An 11,299-nucleotide genomic window follows, 5' to 3' on the forward strand; every position below is an offset into this window, starting at 1 on the left:
GCGTGTTTCGTTTCCTGATGTCGTCTCAGATTACACTATTTCAATCGCGCCACACTTTCTCCGCACAGAAGACACACAGGTTTTCCAGCTACGTCCATGAACATGTACTTCGACTCCCACCTTGTTTGAAACCCCCGGTTCTCAGTGTCCACCTTCCGTTTTGCCATTTTTGATGGGTATCTGAAAGCTAATGTCACTGTTATGGGAACGACTGCTAGACTAATAAATATTTAAATAAAGCGGCCGACTGCTTGGCGCGTCACCGTTGCATTGTGGGAAATGTAGTATTGTGCGTGTAAAAGATCTGCGGGCTCTCGGCTTGCTGCGGTCCGCGGGCCGGTTCTAATAATAAATCAATATCATCCCAGGGGCCACTGAAAACATTCTCGCGGGCCGGATTTGGCCCGCGGGCCGGCACTTTGACATATGTGCTCTAGATCATCTTAGCGTGAATCGATCATCGATGAGTAATGAACGACCTTAGCACATCAGGCCACTCTTTTGAGAGCATGCGTTGATTTCATTTACCATTCTCCAAACATCAGTTTCTTACATATAGTTGCTTAGTGGCTGAATGGATTCGTGGGGTGGGCAGGGTTTGTCACACCTGATTCGTATTACAACCCCCAATTTTGCCGGCTGGGGTTTGTTTTCGATTGTTTGGACATGCGTGGACTACCTGCTCATTGAGTAATGAGTGCCTGTGTGGGTTTGTTTTCGTTTTTGGGAGGAGGATGTGTGCAAGGGTGAGGTGCTACTGGAGCTGCAATAGCCGTGGGGTCCAATCGCAATTTCTGCTGGCTTATGACCAACTTTCTGTATCAACCTTTGTGAGTCGGCACACGTGTGGTTGTGTGTAAATGCACATTTGTGCTGGAAGGTAATGATTGGGCGTGGGGATGCGATTGGAAGAAAATAAAATAAAGATTACATTATTTGAAGAGGAATCTGACTACAAGCTACTGTCAGGCCTTGCAAAGCTGCAGTGGACCCACTCGGTGCTGTAATCTTTTTAAAATCCATTTCCTGCAGTCAGGCCCCTCATTCATAATCATGTTAAACTATGGGCATGAGATACAGTTGGTATTCGGACTCCTTTTAGTGTAATGTTAGACACACATACCTTTGACGCACACCTCAAGATGCTCCCACGGGTACCATTGAACATGCTCTTTGAAAGATGTCTGCAAGGCTGCCTGTGCATTGCAATTAACACTCAATGCAATTTGACACATTTTATTGCACTTTTCATTTGATACCTTTTATTTTTATCATGTTAAGTTGGGCTGCTAATAGCACGCAGCTGCCCCTGATTAAAGGAGATTTGATTGCTGTGTGCCTTTGTTTTCAGCTTTTAAGGCTGAAGAAAGACTCGGGGACATATACTATAAGATCAAAAAAGATGAGCTGGGGGAGGGGTATACTGTGCACCACCGCTAAATGATGGCAAGATATGGGGTGGAAAGAAAAGAGAGAGACATAAAAGAATGGGGAAGGTGGCGACACAAGAAATGGGTGAAATGAGAGCAAGAATTGAAGGGTGACACAATGTGATGCGACAGAGAGAGACAGAAAAAGACCAATGCCAGAGAAACTATATTTCTCCCGAAAGACTCTAACGACGTGATGAAAGAGGGGGAAGGCCCATGGGCGCGTGCATAGCCTCTTGATTATGTTGTCCAAACAGGGAGGGAAGAAGAAAAAGGGCGGGAGGGGATGGAGTGATAGCAGGTTGGTGAGGAGCGTAATGGGAATGTTGACAGGACACCCATAAAAAACGAAAAATAATTTAAAAAATAACGAAACAAGTCTGAGGTGTGGTGGTACAGCCCTCACACAAGCTTGCGCGCATGCTCCCCTTGCTTTCCTGGTAAGTACGTCGCTAAATCAAATGAAGGGTTAGATTGACCTCAGTTGTTCCCTCGTCCCGACCCACTGACTGTTCCCTGTCTCTTCACTCAATTTTACGACACCCTCCCCAAGCATTGCACCCCGATTGCTGACCGGCTCCACTTGTCCAGGACAAGTGCTTCGGAGTCATCGTCAATGTTTACAGATAATAAAATGAGATGAGTGCTAATTCAGTGCAAGAGGTCAACAATTAATTGCATGCCTTTATGAATCACTTGACACATGTCTGCCAATTCAGTTCAAGGTTGTGTGTGCGAGATGTGAGTGTGTGCGTGTGTGTTTGTGATGTTTCGGCGCGCTGTCATTTGTTAGTGGTTAAGGTTATTTAGCGCTAGCGGCATGAGATTATTCTAATGAGTTATTGCTATATGATGACCAAAGGGCAGACCTTTTGAATTTCAATGAAGCCAAGCCGAATGGTACACGTGCGTTCATGCCTGTAAAATGACCTCGCGAATGAAAAAGCCCTCAGGAAAGGAGCAAAAATGTATGAGGTGATTTTCTATATCCTCATACCCTCCATTGCCTGAGAATCCTCCACTAAACTAGCAGGGGAAGCAGCCCCTGGATAGACCTGTTTTCCATGAAGCTGTTCTTGTTTCTATGGTAACCTCGAAGACATTTGTCGGAGATACAGTAAAGTGTAATGTGCAGGGGTGCACGTAAGCGGTGCTCGAGTGTGCATGCGTACTGAAAATAGTCTTGTGCCCTCCTGTTTTGATTGCCTCAGTGCGCATTTGCATTTCAAGCATGCTGCAGCCACGCATGTGTGATTGCAACTAACTGCCCACAGTCAAAAAGTCTAAGTTAGCAGCCCAAAAATGACTTCTTCGGGATAACTTGAGAATGAAAGACAACAATGGTATTGATGTCCATGAACAGTAGAGGTTGGTGAGGCCTTTACTTTGAAGTTGGTTTCGCAGTGCGTTGCATAGTACTGTATGAACAACTGTTGCTGGACGGCTCGACTTTGCTGCCACTCACGGAAAAGGCGACTGGACTTGAGAAGCGATGGCATACAAACGATGCAGCGACACCACCGATGGGGCAGTCATGTCGGTATTGTCAAAATACATGAAAGCGGTCCGTTGTGAAAAAAGACTGGGCACCGGACTCCCCATAACGACACTGAATCAGCTAGGTCTCATATCACAAATCATAAATGGGCAATTCATTTTCCTAAGCTGCCATGGCTGAAAAACAGAAAAGGTTGCCCAGGGCCACACCAATATGCAAACTAAAGTATGTTAAACATGAACTTGGTATCATTTTACACACACACACACACACACACACACACACACACACACACACACACACACACACACACACACACACACACACACACACACACACACACACACACACACACACACACACACACACACACACACACACACACACATATATATATTTACAAACCACGACGGTATTACGATGGCCAAAATGCAAATCCTCCAATCTGAAAGAGGTGTCAAATCCAGGTCCACAAAGGAACTTCTCCTCACACGGCAGGTCCAAGATCTCTTGAGTAGAAGCACTTGCGAACAAGGTTTACTTTCTGTACCTGGATTTGACACCGCTGTCAGATGGGAGGATTTGCATTTTGGCCGTCGATTATTAGTTCTTTCCTCCAAAATCCTCACTTTTTGGGAGACCCCAAAAACAGCATGTTTGATCAACCATTCCCTTGTCAAAGAGAGCAAGCCATTTTCAGCACTTTAGATAGTCACTAATTCATACACCAAAAAAAAAACCACCCATCGTATGAATTGACCAAAACTATAGATTTCTGAAAATAGATTAAATTTACCAAATTGTGACATCAGAAGTTTTGGCCCGACACCAGCGATATAACACAATATTTTTCTGTTTTCACGTTTTCTGAAAAAACAAGATTATGAACAGAAAGAAAAGAAATGATCACAATGTCACGAAAAGCCGCAAAGGATCACAATTTCAACAAGTTATTAAATTATCACTGGGTGGAAAATATTGTACAGCATCGGGCGGTCTGAAGATGGTGTTGATAGTGGAAATGAATGCTTTGACATTGACACCGCTGATAATATTGGCGTAGCGGTTAGCCAGAGCATCTTTATAAAAGCAAATGAGATCTCTGTACAGGATGTAAAGTCTCGGATAACTGTAAATTGGGGATGTTATACATTTTGAAACACCTTTGTTTCGAATGTTATGCAGTCAATCTCCCAGCCAAGCGATTGTAGATAAGGAGACGTGCATATCGCAACCAAAATATCCTGTGTGACCGCATGCCAACTGCATACAGAATTTCAAATATTGTAATCAACCATAAAATCTTATTGCATTGCAGAAGTGCAATTAAAAAAAAATCAGTTTAATGTCTGTGACAAGCTTTCATCAAAATACTCCAATCAGGACTAAGAATTACAGCAGACTTTTCTCCCTATTTTTTAAGCCTTGCAGAACTCGGGCTGTTTTGAGGGGTCAAGTACAGATTTTGTTCCAATGATTACTCTCGGACAGAGCGAGTCGAGATGTGATGAAGTAAGTGGTTTCTAGCTTAGTGTGAAGAGAAAAGCGAGTGTACTGAAAGACAGTCAAAGAATAGCGTATTTCCACTCATGGAGGTAGTACTTTATCACCAAGCCATTGAATTTATCCGTGTGAATTAGTGTGCACATTTGTGGTTGTGGGCACCAAAAATATAAAAAGTCACATGTACACAACATGTCTTCTACAGCTTCAGAGAATACGGAAAAGAGTTTCGCTTGTTAGTAGAGATTCCAATTGAAATAGCTGGTTCTGAATTGTTTGGAAGTAACCTCTTTCGGGTACTTGATCCACCATCCTTTTTGTAACGGAATCAATATCGCCATCTATCATAAATAGGCAAAAGAAAAGAAAAGTGGAATCAAAACAAGCAAAAGTCTATTTGGATGAGCTCTCTCACAACGGATGTCCTGTTCGTGTTCCTATCAAGGAATCACCACGGTGCTGACCATGACTACTATCAACACCCACTTGAGAGAGACGCTGCCCAAAATTCCCTACGTGAAGGCCATCGACATGTACCTGATGGGCTGCTTCGTCATGGTCTTCCTGGCCCTTCTGGAGTATGCCTTTGTCAATTACATCTTCTTCGGAAGGGGGCCTCAGATGCAAAAAAAGCTGGCGGAGAAGGCTGAGAAAGCCAACAATGAGAGGGCCGCCAAGTATGACGCTGCAAGGGTAAGTTTGACGGGATCGCTGTTCACAGTATCAGTGAATGAGAAATGCAATGTTTTTCTGTTTTTTGTTTTTTTTAACCCAATTGAAACAGACTGCAGATCAGCGACACAAAATTATAATAATGGCATTTGTTTTCCCTTCCAGGAGCCAAATGATACAGTAAATCAACTGTTATATTCCAACCCCCTTAAAATGAACTTTTGTTCACTCTTGACAGAAGCTGTGAAGAGAACCCGTTGTGCATGACTGAAATGAATGACATGTTTGCATTATTGACAGACGTCAAAATATAAAGTATGTGTGGCTGAGGCTTCAGTATATGGCAGAAGCAGTATTGAACTTTGTCGTCTTCTCAGGAGGCAGGTAGTAGGGCTGCATCGCTAAAACGGTCCAATCAGATTAGAGGCCTTCGCCACTCACGCTCGGTGAGTTGTTTCAATTAAGATCGGCTCCATTGCCAACATAGATCTTTCTTTTTTGTTACTTTTACCAAAAAACAAAACACATCCCCCCCCCACCCCCCCACCCCGCCCCCATCCATGGATTCAATGCTGGTCAGCATGACAATCTCATTCATTTAGCCTTTTGCGTTGCAATTTTTCTTCTCCATCAAATGTAGCATTGTCAAAGTAAAAATACATGTGAAAGATGGGAAAAATAACAAATGATTATTTTTTTTTTAACTGGGTCACTCTAGATGTCAACCAATGGGATTTTGACTGTATTGTGCATCTTCAAGCAGAAAAACATCGAAAAGAACCCTTTGCACAACAAATTGGAAATAAACCCTTAGACAGAGATGTCTCAATATTACATGAGATCAACCATGTTACATTAAAATTTGCTGCCAAACCGATTAATCCGCCCACAGATTGATTAGATCATCCAATATTAATTAATTGCCGATATTCAGTTGTCTCACTTTCTCATAATATGTTCAGTAGGTATGGGAAAGAAGTAAAGGGTGTGCATGGCTGCGATGATGGACTGGACATGAAAAAAAAAAGGAGGAAAAAAAAACAGGAGGAAAATACGCCAAGAAGGATATTCAGAGACGAGGGGGAGGAAAATCGCGCCAGGAGAGATTTAGTTGGATGCTCATTGAAATACAAGCACGTTAGACACAGTCATGTCTTCCAACTGTGATCGAAGTACTTCCTGCCGTCAGTTTCAGCCTGACAAATGTGAAAAGTGATATCACTCACCCAAGTACTAAATTGCAGTGTTAAACGTGCTAGTTATGTCATTCTTAGGTGAGCTTAGCATTTACCATGACTTCTCCGTATTTTCTCATCATCCCTTTATGAGTATGATAGTTGTCAGAAATGTAGTTTAATGACCAGCATGAAGATGATGATTACTGGCTGAGGAGCCACTCTTCAACGTGTAGGCATACGAGTAACCAGCCAAAGATGTTGCACAGAGCTTCACCTTGACCTCTGACTTCACATGACCTAAGCCCTGCGAAGCTTTTTGATACCATCTTGGTGGTTCTTCTTCTTCGACTACTTTCTTTTTCTCTTGGCATTTGCATCTCAGTTTTGCTAATCAATATATATTGATGAACGGCAAAATAAGTGCGCATACCCGTTGTATCTTCATCCTCAATTCACGGGGCAATGTTCACGCACACTCTTCAAAGCTGTTAGAATGGTGCTAAAAACTCTAGGCTCGAAATAAGCGGTTTCGCATCGTGGTAGGCGACTTAAAATGTTTATTTTGCCCTGCAAACGAACCCACTGAAATGGCAAACTGGGAACAGGGTGGTGTTTATGTGTCAAAACGCAGAGCTGTCAAATGTTACGGAATCACTGATTGAAAGCGAACTTCTTACGCCTGTTACACGTCAAGATTGTTCCAAATATAAAAACAAACAAAAACATCGCCATGACTTGAGATTGACATCACAAGATAATTATGAAACAGGAGCTCAGAAAATTTTCACTTTTATTTCGAGGTATTTACTGCACATCTGCATCTGATACACAACCTAGAAGAGAGCATCTTTTGTTTTAAGCTCCCTCATTTTTCTAAAACCAAGGTGCTGTCTATGGGTGAAAAACAAGCTGTCTTGAAGATGAGAGAAAATAGAAAATTAATCAGGCCAATTGTACAGCTGTAGCTCTGGTCATTCCAACCATTTGAAATGAAAAAAAAAGAAGCCCGTGGCTGGTGTCCAGCAGACAAATGTGTAACTCAAGGAAAGCAACAGCAGGTGATGACATCAAACCTTTTGAGATGTGTCGAGAAAGACCTTAAGACAACTGATGATCAGCAACAACATCACAGGGTAAGAAGGAAGGTATTACAATCTACTTTTCGCAGAAGACGTAATGAACAAAAGTGCAGAGGCCACAACAGAAATGCAGACCACTCATTAACAAGACGCAGACTAAGGCCACAAACACTTGCCTCAAAATTTCTGATACAACGTTTTATGAATCGGTGACCAAAAAACATTGATTCCCAGCATATAAGCTGTGAAACTCAGCGGAGGTAATGTCATGGCTTGTGCTTGCATGGCTGCGTCCCGGATGGGCTCATCGTCACTGACGTAAGGCACGTTGGCAGCAGCAAAATAAGCGGTGGCCAGCGGTATCCTCCTCCGTTTCAATCATCGCCAGCCACTGCCAGCACCGAGAAGTCCATCTCCCCATACTCAGTCAAAGCATGCCATGCCAATCCACTTGTACAGTAAATGCCTGGAGATAAAAGCTGAACCGCTGATCTCTTGTCTCATGTTCAGCCTTTGAACCAAAACTAAGCGTTTCCAGGCTGCAGCAAACATAAGAGTTGGCTTCACTGTTCCAATACTTTTGAAGTGGAGTCAAGTGGAGTGTACACTTGTACAGTATTTTACAGTATATAACACTGAGGAAAACATTCAAGGCGGCCCGATGGTCCAGTGGCGTCGACCTCACAGTGCAGAGGTCGTGGGTTCGATCCCGGCTCCGGCCTTCCTGTGTGGAGTTTGCATGTTGCCCTCGGGCCTGCTTGGGTTTTCCCCAGGTACTCCGGTTTCCTCCCACATTCCAAAAACATGCGTGGCAGGCTGATTGGACACTCTAAAAAGGTGTGAGTGTGAGCGCGGATGGTTGTTCGTCTCTGTGTGCCCTGCGATTGGCTGGCAACCGGTTCAGGGTGTCCCCTGCCTACTGCCCGAAGACAGCTAGGATAGGCTCCAGCACCCCCCGTGACCCTTGTGAGGTTAAGCGGTTCAGAAAATTGATGGAAAGCACTCAAACAAAAACATGAAAACCTACACTAATGGAATCATAACCTGTTTAGCTGAGGTCAAAAAAGAAACTTAAAAAAAAAAAAAAAAAAAAAGGAAGAAAATCGAGGAATGTTGGACTTGCTCAGCCGCTACATGTGCATGAACATCCTCGTGCATCGCTACCAATTTGGTGCCTGTCACCAGCACACATCATCGGCATGCAGTGTGTTGTATGTGCTGTGCGGTCAATGAAATTGTTAAGTGATGATGTGTTAGTAGAACAATCAGCCAGTAATGTCAGTCCTTATTGTTGTGCACGCCTGCTTGGATCTGTTCCCTCATCGACTTCCTATGAGAGTCTTTAGGCTCTGAGATGATGATGAGTCACCAGTGAATTGCGGTCACAACATACCACATTTCATGGCATTGGATTCTCTGACCAAGAGTTTAAACGTGGATCCATCTAACGTTCGTTATTCCACTCGCTCAGGCGGATCCGGGACATGGGAACATTCTGCTGACCACCTTGGAAATCCATAATGAAGTGGCAGGAGGGGAGATCACCACCAGCGTGGCAGACATCAGGAACTCTCAGTCCATGGTGCAACTGGACAGCACGGCCTCATCGCACATCCAATATCGCAAGCAGAGCGGTGGAATCGGTCCACGTTCCGCCAGTCGGCACTCGCTGGATCGCTCCGCTCAGATGAAACGCAGCCGCCTGAGAAGGCGATCGTCGCAGCTCAAAATCAAAATCCCCGACCTGACCGACGTCAACGCCATTGATCGTTGGTCGCGGATCATCTTCCCCTCGGTTTTCTCCTTTTTTAATCTTATCTACTGGCTCTACTATGTCTGATTGGACACTTTTGCTCTTTGTCATTTTCTTTCTTTCTTTCTCTCCCATTTGGTTTGGTTGACTTCCTTTTTGTCTGTGCTTTTATACATGCATTCAATCTCTCAACATCAGACTCGAGACTGAAAGACTGAGAAGGTTCTGGACCAAGTTCTTGTCAAATATCTTTTTCTATTTGCCGTCTTTGAATCTGTTTTCTTTTCTGTAGTATGTACTGTAACTGGGACTTGTGGTAGTCATTTCCCATAAAATAAGGAGACAAAATGCCAGCAGTTGATAACGTACAGTTTTTGCAAAAAAATATCTGAGTAAAACAAATCACAAAAGCAGTATTCTAATCCAAAAAGAGATCTTCATACCACATAGGTGATCAGAAAAATGCAGGAAATTCCTATAAATCCATTAAACACTCTGTTTGATTGGTACCCTATGCACTGTAAACACATGTAATGATCTTCCAATGTGGTCAACTTTTACCGACAATTTCTACTTCAGGATTCTCATGACTCTCAGGCGTCCAGGTTTTTATTGTTCTTGTCATCATTTTTGGCCGTGGAGAGGGACGACACAACAGCACAAAAATGAACAACACTGCCATTTTATTTTCAGTAGACTTTTTAATGGCTCCTGAGCAAAAGCAAAACCTAATTTTTATTCCAACTGATCAAACTGCCAAAGGGTTTCCGGGATGCATCTTTACCCACCCAGCTTTGTTTCACAGTTAGACTATCCAAGGAAAATGTTAAGCACGACATTTTTCTGATTCAGAAGGTTTACAGGTAACCTTCATGAATGTACTGTATGTGTTTTTTACTCGTTTCAGTGAGATTTTTTTTTTTTTTTTTAAGGTATCCAACAAATTGCTCTTCCGTCATATCTTGGGTTACGATTGTACTCTTTGTCTTTGAAGTGTTCATTTAATTTCCCACCTTGTCTTGTTGCGAAGTGAAACACCGGAGAAGTTCTGTGTATATTTAAAAATGTATATATAAAAAATATATATAAGGTGTGCACAACCTTACATGAAAAAAAAAAGATGATCAAATAAGCATTGAGTTTGTGATTGTTATGCTGGCAAATGCCAGTCTATTTAACTCCCCAAAAGAAAAGAAAAGAAACAAAAAAGCATCCATCTATTTTCTTCTCCAAAACGTGACCATGCCGAAGTTCCAGTTGAAGCAAATGGATTTCAATGGACTCCCACAGTCGGACCACGCAAGCCGTCTGATGAGCATATGCTAGCGTTGAATGTATCAGATCCATTGTTCTTCAGGTAGAGGAGAATGAGCCATGGTCATAGTTTCCTTCCGTCTGAATGTAACCCCTATATTGCACGTGAGCAGGGTGTGAGGGAGCATGTACACATGCAGGACGGACAGGTTGAGAGCGGCTATTGAAATGTACTGACTCGATTGCTGCATGTCGAACCGGATTGTGGCTTGAAATAATCAGCCACTTCCAACTCATGAATGATCAATCTGAAACATTCTGTCTTTTTCATGACCACGGGTACCCCCGACCGTCACTCTCGCATAGCTTTGTGCATGAACATGTATGAAATAGGACTACTAAGAGATATTTAAGAGTACAACTTTTAACTTGCGACGGTCTTAAAATAACTGAATGTAATGTACTTGGATTGTTGCTGTCTGGCTGCAATTATTTTGAGATCAAATATTTCCGGTGGTGGAGGGGGTGATGCAATCCCCCAGCTGATCCTGTTTTCTACTGTGTAGATGAGGCTTCACGTCAATGTGAGGTGGTTTTAAGGAATCCTCAAGTTCCAGATAAATAAAAAAAAAAAAGAATATTTGTATGTCTATCGTATAAAACAGTGAATGAAGGCTCATACTCTAGGGTCATTTTTTTAAGTTTAAAAAAGTTAAAAAAAAGGATGGAAAAAAACACCCAAAAGCAAACAAACTGCTGACACTTAAGTTATCTAAGTTATTGTGTACTGTGCATGCAACAACACATTTGGAGAAACCTTTAGAAAGGGAGAGAAAAATTGAGGCTGAGGTGGGTTCAGCCCCATGAGATCTAACGACGGCTCTCTCTTGAGATTGACACTCTATGCTTTGTAGGTGACTTGGAAAGAAAGA

The 11,299-nt window shown here is 42.8% G+C and overlaps 1 protein-coding gene across 4 annotated transcripts in view; it reads left to right on the top strand.

Moving 5' to 3' along the window:
• The window catches only part of LOC109518166 (gamma-aminobutyric acid receptor subunit beta-3-like), a 66,544-nt gene extending 55,245 nt beyond the window's left edge, over nt 1-11,299 (top strand). For 2 of the 4 annotated variants that reach the window (XM_019873846.1, XM_019873848.1), the window contains 3 exons: nt 4,877-5,124; nt 5,481-5,549; nt 8,832-11,299. In XM_019873846.1, coding sequence (XP_019729405.1) covers nt 4,877-5,124; nt 5,481-5,549; nt 8,832-9,200 — 686 coding nt within the window. In that variant the 3' untranslated portion in view covers nt 9,201-11,299. The remainder of the gene's footprint in view (nt 1-4,876; nt 5,125-5,480; nt 5,550-8,831) is intronic. The other 2 variants (XM_019873847.1, XM_019873849.1) reach the window with 1 other exon arrangement.

Source organism: Hippocampus comes, unplaced genomic scaffold (genome assembly GCF_001891065.2).
Source record: "Hippocampus comes isolate QL1 unplaced genomic scaffold, H_comes_QL1_v1.1 scaffold445, whole genome shotgun sequence".
Classification (NCBI taxonomy): domain Eukaryota; kingdom Metazoa; phylum Chordata; class Actinopteri; order Syngnathiformes; family Syngnathidae; genus Hippocampus; species Hippocampus comes.